Raw genomic sequence first — 19,162 nt, 5'->3', positions numbered from 1 at the left:
GCAATTTATAAATATATATATATATATATTTAACCATCTTATCAAGGTACTTTTCCCTTAAGAGTGGTAATCTTCGCTTATCAGAGCCGGTGTAGTACAAATCCCACTCACAATCCTTCTCCTCCCATATAATAAATGATGATGTAATTTTTCCCGTTTCATGAAAAAAGACATTCATTTTCTTTTTGTAACTGGCAGGATTATCAAATATACAGTAAAAGAAATATCTCTGAAGTAAAAGAGAAAGTTTCTGATTCTTCTTTTAGCTAATGGGGGTATTTAAAACCAAGCTCCACTAAAACCAATAGCAACTACTGCAATAGCCTGCTACCCATCCAAGAGAGAACAATTTCCATTTGTAAAAACACAGCCCTGAAGTGACAACCCAAAGTTTTAGAGTGACAGAGAAACCTGCTTATCTGCTCGTTGAAAGACAATTCAAAAATAAATTTCTCATTCTGTTGAGTCAAATTACTAGCAAACAGATAGCCATTAAATGCTACTAAACAAATTTTTGCAAGCCTCAGGCTCTTAACTTTTTGATTGTGTGCATAATAAATACCAAGAGCTTGAGGTAATACGATACGCAAGAGGACTGAATCATTTTTTGGCCACACAAAGAGGAGATAATTTAAAAACCTTACGCAATCTCAGCAGACTGACAGCTGAGGTAACCACCTCAAATGACAGCTATATCTGAAGAACCACGCGAACCATGGCACTGTCCCAAAACTCCTTCCACCACCACTCACTGACCGAAAGCTATTGTCCCCATGCAATTTTTAATACTACAACCCGTTTCAGTATGGAGAGAAAACCTTTACGCAAATATGAGCTAAGAAGCTTAAATAATTGCCAATAACACACACCCAACACCACAGCCTGGAGGGCTCTAAAGGGAAAGGTGCTGGAACATTCCGCGTGGAGGCACAGCGCCCGGCAGGGCGCTGCAGCCCTCTGAGCTGCACATTCAACAGGGATTCCTTTGAATCCTGTGGGTTTGGTGCTTGGTACGCCCTCCTCCCACTACCTTTCTTTAAACTTTATATTTACCTATAAACTTCAGCGACAGAATCTCAGAGGCGATGGCTGACAAGCACGGACTCCGTACACACCACCCACCTCTGTTAACCCTTCAGAGTCAATCCCGGTTGAAGTTACAGGATGCACAGATCACACTGGGAATTCACTACACCGGCAAAACCGTTTGCAGAAAATCTGAAAGGAAGATTTGTTCCCGTTGTAGACAGAGATCGGGACTCAAGAGGCACAAATCTTTGCAATCCGAGCTTCTCAGCTGCAGATTCAAGACTTGAGACAACCTGAAAACACCAAATGGGAATTTTTAACCTATGTCTTCCTTAAAACTTGAGTTAAATTTAAAAGTGTAGCCAGCGATGCCGACCATTTAGAAGCTGGAAGGAGAATGATGCCCGTAGCAAAGCACACGTTTCACAGCACAATAGCAAGGAGGGAAGATGCTGATGATACAGAAGCTGAGTCAGATGGGAACAGACAGCTTGAGAGCATCTGCAGAGCAGGACGGATGAGATCTCTGCTGGGATGAGTCACCAGAGCCACGCAGGAAATGAGGATCACTCAAAACAGGAACAATTATCCCAGCAACATAATGTTTTTTAATGGGAAATTAATGTTTTATTCAAGTGATGTTTGCTAAATGTTATTCCTTGCATCCACGTCTAGAACTCCAGCTCCACCTATAAGATTTGGATTTGATTTTCTGCTCAGTTATCAACTCCCACAATTGCACAAGCCTCTTGAACGACAGCCTGTGCCTCTTCGCAAGCTGGGGAGCTGAATGGTACAAAGCAGATTTATCATCCATAATGTGATATAGACATGGATGAATGGACTTTTTTTTTTAATAGCTCAAAGCTCTTTGGGAAGAAACATTTCTCCCAGTATATGGTACAGAAGATAAACAAGCGCTACAAAGTGTTCCACAGATTTTGAGAAAGACTGACCCACAAAGAACATTCAGCTCCGGCCTTATCCAGAAATGTAAACAGTTTAAGGGGGCTGGTTGTTGTCCACAGCCTGCAAGTAATTAAGCACTAATTCTCTACCACCTACTGAGACAAAAATTGGAGAGGAAATACGACACGATGTTAAGTATGCACTTCTCAGGACAGGCTCAAGCTCCACCATCCTCACCAGACCAGGACTGACCTGCCTCTCCATCTAAAAATGACAGATGAACCCAGAAATCTCCAAAGGCAGATTTTTATCTCCAAGTGAGGGATTTCCAGAGTCAGCTGAAACGGTCCCAATCCATCCAGTGCCACCCACACAGCAGAGGGACAGGGAGAAACATTCCCAGTTCCCTGCAGTGGGGCTCACTTGTGACAACCAAATCCTTGAAAAGACCTTCATACATTTCACCAACACCTTTTCCGCTTTATTTGCAGATTCTTTTTCACTGAAAGAAGATGAAAGGCTTAGTTGCCTTATCTGTAATCAGATACACATTTGCCACACATTCCTGGGACAAATAAACTGAATTTACCTTATAGGATGCTTTTATCCGGCTGAACTACTTTAAATTTGCTGCTGCTTTGTTGCGCAGTAACATTTAAAAAATAAAAATCAAACCCAGTCCCAGGAAAGCAGCATTCTACGGTGTTTTTCCGAGCTCCACAGACCTCCTGGGGCAAAAAAAAAAAAAAAAAGAGGAGGAAAACATTTGAAGCATGATGGATTTTTCCCTTCCCAGCGTCTCCAGGCCCACGTGAGCCCTCGCTGGAGCTGCTCGGTGACGTCAAACACGTCCCATCCTTGGTGGTGCGGCCGCATCGCCGCCCGCGGCACCGCGAGCTGCGGCGTGACTCCCCAAACCCACTCGGGTTTCAGCGCTCGGCGCCAAGTTTTGCTTTGGCAGACAGACCGAACGCCTGGTCCAGACCTCTATTTTCAATTTAGACAAGTATCTATGGCAACCGCGATACTATTTTAAACCATTCCCATTTAGCCGCCTCCAGGTGGAAAGGAAAATAGAAAAAAAACGCCGAGCCCACCCCATCACCCACTCATGGCGTGGGGCAAAGTAGGACATTCCTGTCTGCTGATCTCCCCTTGCCGAACATCTCAGCAAGGATGTTCTCCCTCTGCAGTGATCTCCGTGGGCCTGAGCAGGAACAGGGACACGTTCGAATTCTTGTGATTTGCTGTCTGTTTACAAGGTGAGGCAGGTTTTGGTTATTTTTAAACTCCTGAGATTCAGCTCTTTAAGGAAGACTGTGCGGCTCTCCTATTTTTTTTTTTTTTTTAATCTCTCAAATGCAAGGTGATGTTTTTGGGCAGCCACAAGACTCCGGGAGATGGAACCTTACAAATAACCTCAAATATTGGATTATTTGAAACATGTTGTAGCATTTGGCACTCCTGCCCTAGTTTTGTCGGTGATGTCCAAGGCATACATTCTGTGCTGGAAAGTGTTTATGAGTCTCCTTTACAAGCATGTGTGGCACAAGACTTGACAAGCAACTTTACCGCATACAGAATTTCGCTCTTCCTTGTTCTGAACAAAACTTGCTACAAAAGGCAGAAGTTTGTCAAATTAATCAATTTGCACGACTGGCAGTTACGGGGAAAAAAGCCAGGCAAGTCTGAGCTGTGAGAAATGTTGCAGTTAAACGTGAAACCAGGTGAAGTCTTTTTACATGCTCTTGTTATCCAGCTACAGCCAGAAATGCATTTGCTGTGTTGCGTTGGTTTTGCAAACCAATTTTGCATTACTTTGAGGATTTTCCAAGGTTTGTGGCCCAACTCAGTCACCCAACAAAGGTTCCCTGTGTCACTGGTGACACCGTCCAGTGTGGCTCCATCTCCAGCTGCCCAATTTATGGGACTCTCTACAGCACTGCACTTTTAAGAGAGATGAACAAACCTTCCATCTATATGCAAAGTCTTTACATCAAGCTGGCAAGAATTCCTACAGCACCACGTAAACCTGTGGAGTAATTTTGCCACTTTTAAACTCCTGCTTATAAATCTTCTATTTTCAATTACATAAATTGTGGCACTGGTCATCACGACTGCAGAGCTGCTTGACAGACTGATTCAGAGAACACATTAGGAAGTATTTTAGTATTTTAGGTGGGTTTTTTTTAAGTATACACAAGTGGTTAAAAGTTGCTCAGCAGTTTGAAAGTTGGGAACCAAGTCTTACTACCAGGGAATAAGACAAGAAGGGGGCAAGCGAGGCAAAGGCATTTTCCAGTCCTATCACACAGCGCTCCAGCACGCAGCTGGAAGTTACTCTGCACCTTTTTTTTAAGGCATTTGATACCTGACAGTCACACGCAACACGTACCCAGCAGTGGCTGTATTTACACATTCATCCCACGTGCTCTCTGTGTGTAACTCCTCTAACAAACACCAACTTGATATTCTACGCCACAGCTCAGCCTGCACAGCCACACGAGCGGGAGCAGCGTCTCCACGCTCCCAAACTGCTCCGCTGGAGCCCACGGGTAGCATCTTCTAATTAAATCAAGATAGGGCACAGCTAAAGCCTGAACTTTACGTTTTCAGTCCCACGAGTGGCTCTGCTGAACAAACCTGCACTGTACCACCAGCACTGCCAGAGCAGCCGAGAGGAGATGGGTCATTAAAGCAGATAACGTGCTTTCCATTCCTGGGAGAACGCGCAGCCAGGGCAGCACGTACCCACGGTGCGGAGCACACCACAGGCTCCAACACCACAAATGTTGGCCCTCTTAACACCCGTTGAGAACTCGCATTCTCCTTCCACTGCACCAACACTTGCTCCTTCTTATTTGTCATCAGCTTTGGCAATTTTCATGTTCTGAAGAGTCTGGAGCAGATTCAAGCAGCTAAAGAAAAATCTCAGCAAGGTGGCAGCAAACAGCCAGCCAAAACAAACAAGTTGGGTTTAGAAAACCTCTCAAGTTTATCTCTGAGAACAAAATCAATCACCATTTCAGCAGTGTGGTCCTCTGGCCTCCCAGGAAATGGGTGTATTCCTATCCCTGCAGCGTTTAAAGTTTTTTGTTTCCTGCCATTAAAGAATATAAAACAATAAAGCACTGTGAAGATTTCTTCACTAGTACCAGGACCTACCTGTGTTGCAATTGCAACCAAGATATGCTCCAAGAACAGCAGTATTCTGACCTAGTATGAATGCAGTACACAAGGACAACTCCCATACTAACATAGTTATAAGATAGTGCAATTACTCTGGGTTCAGAGAAGCAAAACAATTAATCGGTCTGTCCCTAATATCTGAAAGACAGATTCATCTACAAAACTGACCATAACCCAGGTACTTGTGGTCAGGAGCATGATTAACTGGGGGAGCCTGGACTTTTCTGTGTCAGGCTGGAAACAGGGGAGCGTGAACCTCAGCTCTGTTAAGCCGGCACGGATGGGGGAAGCCGGATCAGAAGGCATCAAGCCCATCCCTGCTGGCCATGGAACGGGGGCTCGTTCATGCCCCTCGGCAGCGTGTCGTGCTGTGGGCTCGGGCGCTGCTGTCACCTGCATCCCCCTACGCATCCATCACCCAGACATTTAATTTGTGCAATTCACAAACAAAAAGACAAATGGCTACAATAATGCATTTGTATAATGATTGCATGGTTTATGAGCTATTTGTTTCCTACAAATTAACTGTGAGATCTGGGAGAGGAATTTGAGTCTGACTGAAAAAATAGACAAACAAATAAGTTTTTTGTGACTGCAAAGAAAACTTTGTGGAGTGAGACCAACTGTTGTACATTCACATGGAACGTAAGGCATTCTTTCTTAAAGATAGCATTTAACTTTCAGAATTCCTAATGCTTAACAGTTGTCCTTTACCATTTTATAGTAATCCCGGAGGAAGCAACACAGCTAAAATGAGTTTGTACCTTACGGGAACTAAGGGGGTTAATATGGCATTGACAGGACAGGATTTGACCTTCAAAGTCTTTTCTCAAGAAATGTTTCCAACTCCATAAGGTGAATAACAATGAGCAAACTCTCTGAAATAGCAGGGTCAGATTTCAAGACTGTGTAAAGCTGTTCACCATGCCAAAAAGGGACGTTAACATGACCTAACGAAGGCCAGATCCCATCAGCGATGCTGATGAAGTGTTCCACCTGCAATGTCGCTGGACTCAGTGATCCTCGTGGGTCCCTTCCAACTCAGGACATTATGGTTCTATGATTCTATTCACACTGAAAAGCAAATGGAACTGGTTGACTCCAAAAGTGAACCGCTCCTCTTGTCCCTGGGGCTGATCACAGGGCACAGATGCCACCAAGACAATCGCCTCCCAGGGCCACAGGCCGAGCAAGGCGCAAGTCTGTATTTCAAACACATATGTAAAGCACATTCATTAGCTTCATGCAATACTCCAGAATTCTGAGACCAGTGCACGGGATTTTGGAAAGTCCCCATATTTATCTTCCACCTCTCTTAAAGATACAAGCAAAAATACAGTTTGCTTGTGACCGCAGTCAGTCCAAGCTGATGGAAATGAAACATCTGTGTAACTTTCTAACATAAAACCTAGTTATCGCTGATGTTTACCATACTTTTCTTTTGATTTCTATGACACGAGTTACAACACTTACCGACTTTGATCCAGAACTAGCAAAAGTACAAATTTTATCATTAATACATGAGACATTACTTAAGTATATGTTATCTTCAATGAAAACAGTTCCTCAGAATAACTCTCGTACAGGATCATGTGTCTGGAACACTGTTGCTTTGAATCTGGAACCGAAAGCCACTAGCAAGGCAATTCCAACAGAAGGAAAATTAATGCACATTGCAGAGGAAGAATTCTTGGATAAAAGGGAAAACTATACTAATCTGCAGCCACTTACAGGCCATAAACAAGATGTTTTATAGAGGTAGCTGAAGAATTACAATTGGGTCTATTTGAGCATTGGAGAGAAATAGCCATCAATGGAAAGCCAAACGCTGACGGCACTGGCAGAACTGCTGGGTGGGTGTAAAGCTTCCCGTGCCGCCAAGCACATCATGAATTGACTTAATGCTCTTTTCTAAAAGTCCTCCTCCTAGTGATTTCTCAGAATCGCTATTAAAAAAAAAAAACAGAAAACAAAAAACAAAGAGAGTCCTTAAACACCCTCAATCTAGCTGAAAGTTTCCCATTCAATGCAAAAGAGCTCTTTAACCTTATGGAAGGAGTCATAAGAAATGACCGTTATATATTCTTATATATTATATGAAATATATGTATTATATATACAGTAAGCTCCATTTTCATTAAAAAGAGATGTTATCAGTAATGATCTTTACTTCTTCAATGACAAGTTAGCCAAGTCTGAACACAGGTCTTCCCAAGGCAGATCACCTGTCTCAGGCCCACAAGACTGCCCGTTGTCCCCACCAAAGTGGCTGGAGAAGATGACACACTTTTCATTTCAGTGTTTGCTCTTCAGGAAATTCTGTTCCCCACTGAAGCAAGGTTTGTGTTCCTGGAATTCCTTTTGTGTGTGCTATGTGCTATCGGCACTCAGTAGGTCTGCTATTAGGGACACGGGTTAGTGCTAGGTTAGGTTATGGTTGGACTCGATGATCCTGAGCGTCTCTTCCAACTGAAACAATTCTACGATTCTACAATGAATTCTGTGTTACAAACCACTGATAGCAAAACATAATTGTTTCCTAAGCCCCTGTGGAATGGCGCAATCAGAATATGAATACGAGAAGCATTTTCGATGCTTCACGTCGTACAGGATGTATAACTCCGTAATATTAATCGATTTAACTTGTGCTTAGAAAATTATTCCAGTAAGTAGCACATACAATGTCTTTCAAAACCCACACAGAAACTAACGTATAAATAGTGAGAGGTGAGAAGAACAGGAAACTGAAATGTAGCCAGATGTTCTTGTTGCAAGAGCTCATTCATTTTCTCCTCAGCTCTGCTCCTGTGCGCCCCGGCTCCTGCTCCAGGCACAACCGGAGGAGTCGAGCGCCGTCACAGCCACACACAGCGCACGCTGCTGCGGGGCTCGGCTCTCACAAAACCACACCAAGAGCACCTCAGGGACGTACCCAGAGCAGAATAAATTGCTTGAAGTTGGCTAAAAATTTAGAATCATAGAATCATTTTGGTTGGAAGGGACCCTCAGGATCATCAAGTCCAACCATAACCTAACTCTAGCACTAAACCATGTCCCTAGGAACCTCAGACTATGTATCATACCCATGGCAAATGCCATTTTTTCCCATCTGGTATTCCTGTCCCTTTTCAGTAGTGCTCACTGACAACCCTGTACTGAGCACTTATTTGCCTTTTCAGTTATTTGTTTTTGGTAACCTGTTGACTTCCCTGACACCAACACAGGCACATCTTCCTCTCTTTCTTCCCTGCGGCTCTCCCAGAAGAGCTCCTGTACTGGTCCTCGACATCTGGTGGCCGACATCAGGCTGCAAAGTCCCCGTGCTGGGCTGCAAAGTCCCCGTGCTGAGCCACAGCCTCCATGCTGGGCTGCAAAGTCCCCGTGCCGGGCTGCAGCCACCTGCAGCCACTGCAGCAGTCGGGGGTGTCATCCCACCGCCATCCCCAGCCCTCAGCACGCCCGGAGCGCTGGCTTCAGAGAAATGACACGTGTCCCCAGCTGCAAAGGCACAGAAGGCGGCTGCTCCAGGGCTCTGGGAAGGGGAGGAGGAGACACGCAGCACACGGCGCGGAAAATCCCCAGTGAGGTCCAGCAAGAGGCAAAACACGCAGGGAAGGTGAAGGTGCAGCACAGATGGCTAACACAGGAGAGGCGATGCAAATCCTTCTTGAAATAAAATAGCTACATAGTGACCTCATACAAAATAGAGCTTATCCGCAGCACTTCCCTTACATATCCCTGAGACACGCTCCTGTGCCCAGTTCAAACAGCCTCACTGGAAAGGCACACAGCACTGCATGCAAACCTGTCATCTGTGCCGTACCCGGACGGGAGGCACAAGCAACAACCTCCCCTGTGAATGGCACCGGGTTTCATTTGATGATTTTCATTATTTTTAAGATTTGTATTATACACACAGCAACAGCTCGCAAGAGCATCAACTTTCATAATGCCTTTTAAAAGAAGTTACTGATGCAAATCCTCCCCTTTCATGTTAAAAGGTGTTAAACCCGGAGTTGTTGGAGACACAAACATTTACTTTAGTACCTGGTAATTCAAAACTAAGGTCAAACAACTCTGAGGCCTTTTGAATGCAATCAGCAGTTCACAGAAGGAACACAAAAGCAACCAACACTCATAGCAATGAGGGAGAAGGAATTACTGTTTCGTGTGGTTTTCTAAATTGCATCTTTTTTGGTGTATGGGGCAAAACCCGGGAACTCGACGTACAAGGAGCAACCGCAGACCCGGCAGTTCTGTAACGTCGCTGCTCACAGTCCCTGTCACTGCGAGGCGAGTCCCCAACATCCCGCGTGTCGTGTCAGGGCAAACACGAGGGGGCCCGGGGGACATCGCAGCTCCCTGGGCAAGGAAGGAAAGGGGAATACGTGCAGTGGAGGTTTGCTGGTCCTAAATTGTCTGGTAGCACAATTACTGTTGTCCCCTGTCCCTCTCTCAGACTCTGGCTTAGCGCCAGCACCACCAGGGCTTTGGGATGGAGGTTTAGAATTTGTTGGTGTTTTTGGAAGATAGTTGGTCATCTCAGGCACAGCACAGACAGGCTGGGAATGGTCAATAAAACAGAAAACCTGCTCACACATAAGGGGATCTTTATAAAATTCCAATTGCTGCTGGCTTGTTACGTAATAATCCCTAAGAGGTAAGAGATATTGCTCCCCGTGAGGCCTGGAGTAACGGAATTACAGATCCTTCCATGAGTAAGCATATGCTAGAAAGCTACATTTATTTGGCCTACATATTTGAAACTGTTCAAAAGGTTATTGTCTCACAAAATCTGGATCAGAAATTACTACTTACATTTGCCTTTCTCTAAGAAGGAGTTATATTCAGGGTTGGTTTTAATTCCTCAGTGTTCAATTAAAATACTACAAACACTACTGCAAAGAGGTCTCATTTAAATTCTGTTTTCTGAAGAAGTACCAAACATGCATACAAAACATACACTCTCAGATATGTACTATAAATAAACAGCAAATGCAGTCTCCTTGAGAAACCTGGGCATCCCAACAGCCTTGTCTTTTCAAGCAGTTAACTAATTTGTACAAGAAAACACCCGTCTTATTTCCATAGCTCGTCTCCAGCATGTTTTAATTTCAGAATTGAAATCAAATGTTCCTGTTGCAAATGATGGATGGAGCTAATTTTTCACAAACAATGATGTTTACCTCTACAAAGTAAGTATGCAGGATGGGTTTCCCAAAATATTTTGGAAGGTTAGGTGCTCCACTCCAGTTGAATTTATTATTTCAACATATAAGATTGAAACTGTCTTGGTAACTAAGTTCCATGAAGTTAAGGATATCTGAAAACCCCAGCCTGTGCTCAGTGTTCCCATTTTGCTGCAGCAAAAAGAACTTGGTATATAAAATGCACCATCAGCAGATGGGAAATCTGGCGACACCACATCATCACACCATGTTCTGGGAAAAAGACCTTGCTCTTCAGAGAGTATTTAATGAAGGCAAGACCAGCAAAATCTGAAGGAATACACACATTTGTCCCACCTTGTACTGTATACCGTACCTGCTCGCCATGGTCCCTGCTGAGTTGCAGCCTTACCCATAAGATCACCCCAAATTGTGCTTCATTATAAGAGCTGGTATCTTCATTTTAGGGGCAGCTCAGGAAGACAGAAATCCATCGTCTCAAACACCTCGAGTTACTAGATTAGAAGGTACGGGGGCTTAAAAAGAAAAGATGTCGAGACCTGAATATTTCTGTAAGTTGTTACACATCTGCATACACCTGACTTCGACAGGTTATGCACACAGTTTTTTGTAAAGCACAGTGAAACTTGGCATTCTGTATCCCAGGCTTGTGCTTGCGCCACTTCACAGACCTTCACATCTTTGAGAAAAGATTCTCTACACTATTTTCTCTAACTAAAGACGAAGAGCTCCTGGTTCAATATACAGCTGCCACTTAAAATACACCATAAATAGAAACCTGACACAAAAGTATTAACTAAGAGCTCACGATCTTTGCTTAGAATCTCCGTTTTAGCAAGCAGATGCACATGATGAATGGAAGGAGGTCTGTGGTGACCAGGGCTTGGGCTCATCGAGGGAATTCTTGCAAAGAAAGAATAACGCACCAAATTCGAGTTTGCAGCTCCGAGAGGCACCCTGAACCCAGCCAGCTGGAAAACCGGCAGCAGCTCCCGAAACACAACCAGACGAGCAGCAGTCATGCAGCAGCACGTCCAGAGATCATGTAGAGACAAACCCCCAGCCAGCGCTGACCCAGCAGTGTGCTCTGGGGAGGGCAGGGGGGACACTCACAACGCAGCTGCTGCCTCCGTGCCCAGGCTGGCAGGTCAGGTCAGCCCTGCTCCAGTTCCTCGAGTGGGACTATTCAGAGTGCTTGATAGAGGCTGAATGTCGCATCCACTGAAAGTAAGAGCTTTGGAAACAGAAAGCCAGGCCAGATCTGGAGATGTGATCCCTTTGGCTACTGGTTATTGCAGGGTGTGCAGACAATCAGCCTGGGTGTCCTCCTACATGTTGGTGCAGGTTTTCATTTCCCTCACACCCTTTGCTCACAAATCCATGCCACAAGCAATGTTCAGTGTACACACACTTGAAATTACTGGTCTTGTTAGAATGGAAAGAGCCAAGAGGGCCCATCCCAGCACAAGCGGTTCCCTTCATCTTGCTGCCCAACCCTGGCTGCTACTTGTGCTCTTAGATATTGGAAGGAAGACATAAAAAGACAGAGAAACACGGCTGTGGTGACTCCTGCAGCTTGGGCAGGTTTCCTTCCACACGTGGTGTGCAGGGGACAGACCTGGCTGTGCCTCATCCCCCCCGCTCGGCTCGGGCACAAAGCTGAACCGACACGTCCCCATCCGCAGGGCCGGCTGGCAGCGCCCCAGCACCAAACCAGACAAGGCATGAATGCTGGTTTTGGCAGAACAGATCGATGTATTTTGCAGTTCTCTCTTAAAACACTTCTTAATTTTACAGTATTTTAGTCTTCCTCTTTCTGTAAGTATCTCAGCCTGCCTTATACCCACTCGTGCAATCTTCCTCTATAATCTTACTGTCTCAGAACTGTAACTACCAAAGAGACAACGACCACTGTCACCTGGGGCTGTGATTCATGCTGATTCACACTTGCTGGCCCAGAGGCTTTTTCTCCCCGCACTCCACTCTCCAGAGGTTTATTTTTACTTCTCAGTTATCCTAGTTTGAGGGCTCAAAGCTGATTTCTTCCTGTAGCAGAGAGAGCTGGGACGAAGCGGACGACATAGGATTAAGCCTGAGGTAATTCAAGTAAATGTGAAAGAATGCTTCGCCTGATACAAAAAAATATTATACAAAGTAATTTGCAACACAGTTTGTGTTTCTGACGCACCATCCACAGCATTCTCCCACCTCCAGTGCATTTTTATGGTGGCAACAGAAGGGATGAAAGGTCGGTGTGCCCAGGGAATGCCTCAGAAACCCTCATTGCTTCATGGACCTCAGTTCCTGTTTGTCCTCAGTTCAGAAATTCAGGGTCATCTTTCTTCATGAGCCCCAATATCAGCAAACATGCAGTAGATGGGTTGGCTGAAATTTCAATTACCTCCTTAGAAGTTACACGGGAGCCTCCCAGAACCTCCTACCTGATGAGGATTCCCATGCAATAAATGCCATTCTCACATCCACTGATCTCGGCTCGCAAATATTTACTTGGTGCAATTTACTTCAGTTGGAGAGCAATTATCCATATCTCTAAACACGACCGTGATAAAACAATCACCAGTTGTGGATGAGTTTAAGTGGAAAAATACCTCCATTCGGAAACACAGTGGTTCCAGCTAGACACAAATTGCTATTCAGCCTGCCAAAACCACAACGCACATCAGAAAACATTCACAACGAGGCTGTTTCCTACCTGAGTTGCATATATGCAAGAGACAGCTCTCCACTGGCAAAGCATAGGGAAATGGGAAGAAAAAAAAGTAATAATTATAATTTAAAAAATCGGGGAAATCGTAACGAAACTTGACAGCAAGGTGGTCTTTAAAGATGTTTTATTCCATCCTCCCCTGTTCAGGGCATTTTTAGGATGAGGGAATAGGAAATACAGAAATTAAAACTCCCTCTGTTTGCTGCTCTGCAGTAAGTGACAGGATAAGATCAATGTTTGGAAAGAGACTGCAGAAAGAGAATAGTCTCCATGCATCAATCACACCCCTTCCCTTGGTCAAAGTACTTAATTTACACTTCCTCAGCTGATTAATTACCTCTACTTTACACTTACAGTTCCTTTAGGAATGGAGTAATCAGCATTTGCCACAGAAACTTCAACAGGTCTGTGTGTTGCTGAAGAAAGGTGCTCTTTAGTCGACACCCAGCGTGAATGAGGAGCAGCACGCAGACGTTTCCGCAGCCAGGAGCGCTGGGGTTGCACAGAGCAGAGGGGCCGGAGAGCCCCGAGCAGCGGCAGCAGCCCCGGCAGAGGTGGGGAAGGACCCACCGGGCTGCTGCTGCGCTCCCCACCCCACAAACGGAGGAACCAGCTCCCCAGGTCACCGTTTTACCGGAGGGTTTGCAGCGGGGCCCATTTCTGTGACGGCAGCAGCACCTGCATCCTCCCTGGGGCCTGTGAGTGCTGCTGGTGTCCCAGAGAATCCCGTGGTGCAGCTCAGTGTAACCCCACTGGAGCCTTTGGCCGTGATACACCAAGAGAAATACAATGACATCAAGCGGTTAATTCCCTCATCCCCCCGCTGACAAAAAAATCTACACCACTCAGATCACACACAAAATTCATGGGCTTTGTTTCAACTCCATGGTCCTAATTAAAAGGAGCAAGTCATGCTTGTATGTGATCATCAAGATTAACGATACTGTTGCGTACCTGCAAGCACGGTTACTGAAGTCATCTTCACATAAGGCAATCATTTGCAAATCATTGTAAACTATGGCAGGAGTGGATGTTTTCACCTGAATGACACAATCATTTTGGTTGGAAAAGACCCTCAAGATCATCAAGTCCAACCATAACCCAACACTGGCACTACCCCATGTCCTGAGAACCTCATGTCCGTCTGTCCAACCCCTCCAGGGATGGTGACTCCACCACCGCCCTGGGCAGCCTGTTCCAATGCCCCACAGCCCTTTGGGGAAGAAATTGTTCCCCAGATCCAACCTCAACCTCCCCTGGCACAACTTGAGGCCGTTTCCTCTGGTCCTGGCGCTTGTTCCTGGGGAGCAGAGCCCGACCCCCCCTGGCTCCAAGCTCCTTTCAGGCAGTTCAGAGATCAGAAGGTCTCTCCCCAGCTCCTGTTCTCCAGGCTGAACCCCCAGCTCCCTCAGCCGCTCCCATCACACTTGTGCTCCAGCCCCTTCCCCAGCTCCGTTCCCTTCTCTCAACTTGCTCCAGCACCTCAAGGCCTTTCTTGGTGTGAGGGGCCCAGACCTGCCCCCAGGATTGGAGGTTTGGCCTCCCCAGAGCCCAGCACTGGCAAAACACCTGGGGCCAGAGCAGCCAAAAAAGGAGAGGGGAAAAAATTCCCAAACCAAATGGCAATTCACTGCAGTCCGCAAGTGACGACATTAAATAGATCGTCTTAGCTGGCTGATGCAAAAGCAGTGCAATATTACACCCCGTTGTACATGCTTGTCCCACCCCCAACTGGATTTTGGGTGCAGAATTATGTCCGTCCTGGTCCTGGGGACCAACCTGCACCTCGGTGAGAAGGGCAGCGGCACGGACCAGCCCCGCAGTTGTATGGGAACACGGGGAAAGCAAAGCCCAAAAGCAGAAAGAGAATTAAACCACAAAATTAACCCTTCCTGAGCACCAAAGTCCTGCATGTTGTTTCCGCCATTAGATTATATATGAGGCATCAGAGATTTGGGAGATGAAAACTCAGCTACATATAAAACCAAAGTGAGATACATAAAATACAAGCAATGAAGCCAAGTTTTTAACCAAAGGCATCAGGGGTCCAACCACAGCTGAGTTTTGGTGCCAGGACACAGCTAATAGGGAGAACAAATAAAACAGCCATCTAACTCGGGCTCAATTTGTAGTGGCAGCAAATGTTTCCATGAAGCTATGAAGCCTTCTATACTTTTGTAAACTCTGGAGAAAAAAAAAAAAAAAGTACTAAAAAACAAACCAAAAAAAACCCCTAGAATGTCCCAATAGTCACAAAAATGTATCTCCCAGTGAGGTGACCTCCGTCCTGGGGCCATCCCCAGCAAAACCACCTGGCGGGTTGTGAAAATGAGAGGAATCGATGCAGTCACATCATGCTGCTGATTCTTGAGGGTAGAAACTAAGTTATTTGGCAACTCCAGTAGATTATGCCACTTTATAGATAGAAATACATGTACAAAATTTATGTTTTCATTCTGTATCTGAAGGCAAAATTAATTTTTCTTTCAAGTCTGACTGATATCTTCACTGGCCCTCTATCACTGGCTCAGGAGTCACCAAAGCGACAGAAGATGGATGTGGTTTATTACTTGAAACATATGGATCTACTTGCATGAGTCACAACTGCATCAATTAAAGCAACCAAACAAGTAAAAATACAGCAGACCCGTCTCAGCCAAGCAGGCCCCAGGAATCACAGATTGGAAATCACCTGAGGAGACTCTAAAACGCAGTAGTTAGCTCTGCTGCTAAACGCTACGCCAACGGGCTTTCTTAAACCCCCTCTTTGAAAACTTCAGGATGGTTCTCCCATCTTTCCTTTTTGAAAAAAAAAAGGCAATTTAATTTTTAATAAATTGTTTTTAAGTCACGTCAGAAAACAGGTTATTGTGTATTAGTCCCCACTCAGACCCGTGTATCATGCACGGCCTTGATTCACAGCTCAGATCAGGTTTTGTGGTAGGCGGCAACAAATATAAGGGAAGAGCTTTGCACTTAATCTGCACGGTAATACTACGCGGTGTAAGTCTAACTACAGCTGAACTCAGGGCACCATGTAGGCAGATTCTTTCTGCCACATGCATTTGCACAGAGCAGACGCAGGCGTTAAGGACAGATCCTCTTCCTCAGGTTACACAAACTGCAAGGCTGGAATCCGCTCACTCCTCCCCGAGGATAATCACCCCTGTTTGATTCACCTTTCACATACCAAAAGGAGCCAGAAGGAAAATACAACAGGCACCCGTGAAGAGAAGGTAGCACAGAGGTAAGGCCTGGAGCACACTAACTATCTATGAAACCTCTTTTGAAAGCCTACGTTGCTAACAGCATCCCCCAGGATGGTCTGTGTGCTCAGCTCTTTTTTTCTCTTTCCAAGGCCCTGTGTTCAAACCCTGTCGCTCTCCTACAACCAGTGACGTTCTTTGGTAAGCCCAATTCTAGAGCACTGTTTTGCTGAAACCAAGAGTCAAGGTCTCACTCAGATAAGAGCTGCTATCACTAATTGTGAGGTCAACATTTACAATAAAAAGAGAAGCGACAGAAAAAAAACGTTGCCATCTCCATTCATGGACCTAGTACATGTTTTATTTGGTGAGGAAGCATCAGGTGGTGTTTGTGTTGGGTCCCGGAGTCTCAGCTCCAGATCTGCTCTCCTCCTGTCTCCCTTCGACATCTCCAGTAGGCGGCTGGGGCAGCTCAAGATGTTTAAGGGCTACCTGCTGAACCCAGGAAGAAATATCGCTGTCTAGGGAGTAATCAGTATTCTCTGCTCAGACTGCAATTATGATGCATCTGAGTCTCATGAAAACATTTTGTGCCACATCTTGGAAAAAGGAGATATTACTCTTGATTTGATGAAAAATGAATTGGAAAGATGAGCTGTACACGTGCTAATTTATAGTGATGAGGTTTGCATTCATTACAGTAATGAGCATTGCATAAAGCATATAATCAACATTCACTGCAGATGTCAGGAGGAATCCGGAGGCAGAGAGGAAATACGTACACTTGCCACAGTTCAACATAAGCATCATAAACTTCCAGACCCAAAAAATCACAAAGCAAGAGGCAGTTCTTTTTCTCCCTACTAGTCCTCTGGGGTATTTGAGTGTATCTATCAAGTTCTTGTACTAAAGAGCTTAGACAGCCTTTCAACCAGAGGATAAATATTACAACAAGTGCTGTAAATATTTTTGTAGTAGAAGCACAACTGTTTCACTTTCTCCCCAGCAAAAGACAAAAGCTACAAATGTGATTACATTCACTTGGTAACTGGAGGATCCAAGCAGATAACTAATTCAATTCTTCTGTGTAGAGTTAAGACGTTCCTCTAACATCCCATTAGAAACTAAAAGCAAGTCATGGAAGGAAAAGGTCAGATTCTAACAAATCAACATCTGAAATACTGTTAAAATACCTGAAAACACCATCCACAGTCCGCAAAACCAAAGCAAGGTAGGCAATAGTGAAATGGCATCTGTTATGTCAAATGAAAAACACACCATCTTCTGAAAGGGACAAGAGGAGGTAACTGGACTGATTTCATGCCCATGTGGAGCGGTAAAAAGAAAAAAAATAGTCGATATGCACCAATGTTATTATGCATAAATGTTCTCTAGACATCTACACTGGCAGTGGTTCTTACCTTCTGGTAACCTGGGGTTAGCGTGGATGGAGTTGGGGTCCCCGTCTTCCTCGGGATGGTAACGATAAAGCGTCTGGGACTGCTTTTGGGATGCCTGACTGCGGTCTTCCTTGAGAGCAACCGGAGGAGAGGTTGTTGCGCTGAACTTCACCTTGGGGAAAGCATTTCCCTCCTGCATTTCCTGGGAAGATTTTGACCCACTGGGCTCTGTTAAGTTCACCTCTTTCAAGCCCAGATGCAGGCTGTTCCCTGGGTCTTCTTTCCTGGCATGCTTTTTCATTTTAGAGTGGAGGGCTCTTTCTTGCTCATGCCTCTCTTTGTCCCCTTGCTTCCCCTTTGGTCTCCTCTCCAGTTCCTCCACTTGCTTGGGCGTCTCAGTGGTGGCCGTTGTGTGCTCTGGAGGAGCACTGGTGGTTACTGGTGCTTCCTTGTGTGTTGTTTGCTGGAGGGACGCCGCCGTGGTGCGGGGCACCCTCTTTCGCTCGCTTCTCTCTGTGGCACTGCGAACTTCCGAGGGGACGTTAGGCACCGGTGTGGTGAGCGGCGCAGCCGTTTCCTCGGTGTCCAGATCGGCCAGAGCCAAGGCTGAAGGAGGGATGCTGGCTGGCAGGTAGTCGTAATCCTCACTTTGCTCTTGGCTGATACTCTCTTGCTCTAGGTGGGACGAATAACTCCTGTATTTCTTTGGAGACTCCACCTGGGTGTTGTCTCCTTCTGGCGCCTCCTGGTCATAGCTGTACGGATCATCGTAGTGCCTCTCTGGTTCGCCGTCCTCGGCATCTATGGGACTCGCGGTGTTCAAGGCAAACGCGTTACAGTCTGGCAGCTGGTAGCACATCAGCTCGCCGCCGGCATTGGGGCAGTGACAAACCTTGCAGGGCGGCATGTGGAAGGTGTGCCCCGCCACGTACTTCTGGCCCTCGTGGAGGCAGCCGATCCTCCCGCACTGAGGACACCCGTCGGCCGGCACCACCGCGTCGATGCAGTTTGGGGGCAGCTCTGGGCACAGCATGAACTGGCAGCTGATCTTCCCTCCCCCCTTGGGGCACGAGCACTCAGTGCTCCCAAAGTCCACAAAGTACGACTGCCCTTCGGGTACTTTGCCGTTAACGAAGCCCACGTTGACGCAGTCGTAGTACTGGTAGCCCTCGCAGGTGCAGCCGTGCTGCAGGCACGTGGCGCAGCACTCGCCCGGCTCCAGCACCTCCTCGATGCAGTTGTCCAGGGGCCGGCACTCGGCGCCCGTGCAGTCGCGCTGCGCGCGGGACACGCCGCCGCACAGCAGCGCCAGCAGGACGGCGTTCCAACAGCTCTGCTGCCAGCGCTGGCACCTACCCATGGTCTTCCCAAATAACACAGCTCCAGGCCAAACTTGCACCTTTAATGTTGTTGTTTTGTTTTGTTTTCCTAGAAGGCTGTAGGTTCAGCTCCGGATCTGCAGTGCTGTTCCCGAGTTACCTTTTCTCACAGATCCTAGAGTTATGAAAGAGA

The 19,162-nt window shown here is 46.1% G+C and overlaps 1 protein-coding gene across 5 annotated transcripts in view; it reads right to left on the bottom strand.

The window, feature by feature from the left end:
• Positions 1 to 19,162, bottom strand: part of FBLN2 (fibulin 2) — a 106,464-nt gene that overhangs the window by 51,514 nt on the left and 35,788 nt on the right. For all 5 annotated transcript variants that reach the window (XM_065642692.1, XM_065642689.1, XM_065642691.1 and 2 more), the window contains exon 2: positions 17,672 to 19,144. In XM_065642692.1, coding sequence (XP_065498764.1) covers positions 17,672 to 19,010 — 1,339 coding nt within the window. In that variant the 5' untranslated portion in view covers positions 19,011 to 19,144. The remainder of the gene's footprint in view (positions 1 to 17,671; positions 19,145 to 19,162) is intronic.

The sequence above is a fragment of the Caloenas nicobarica genome, chromosome 11 (genome assembly GCF_036013445.1).
Source record: "Caloenas nicobarica isolate bCalNic1 chromosome 11, bCalNic1.hap1, whole genome shotgun sequence".
NCBI classification, from domain to species: Eukaryota; Metazoa; Chordata; class Aves; order Columbiformes; family Columbidae; genus Caloenas; species Caloenas nicobarica.
This window is presented reverse-complemented; position numbering and strand designations above follow the sequence as displayed.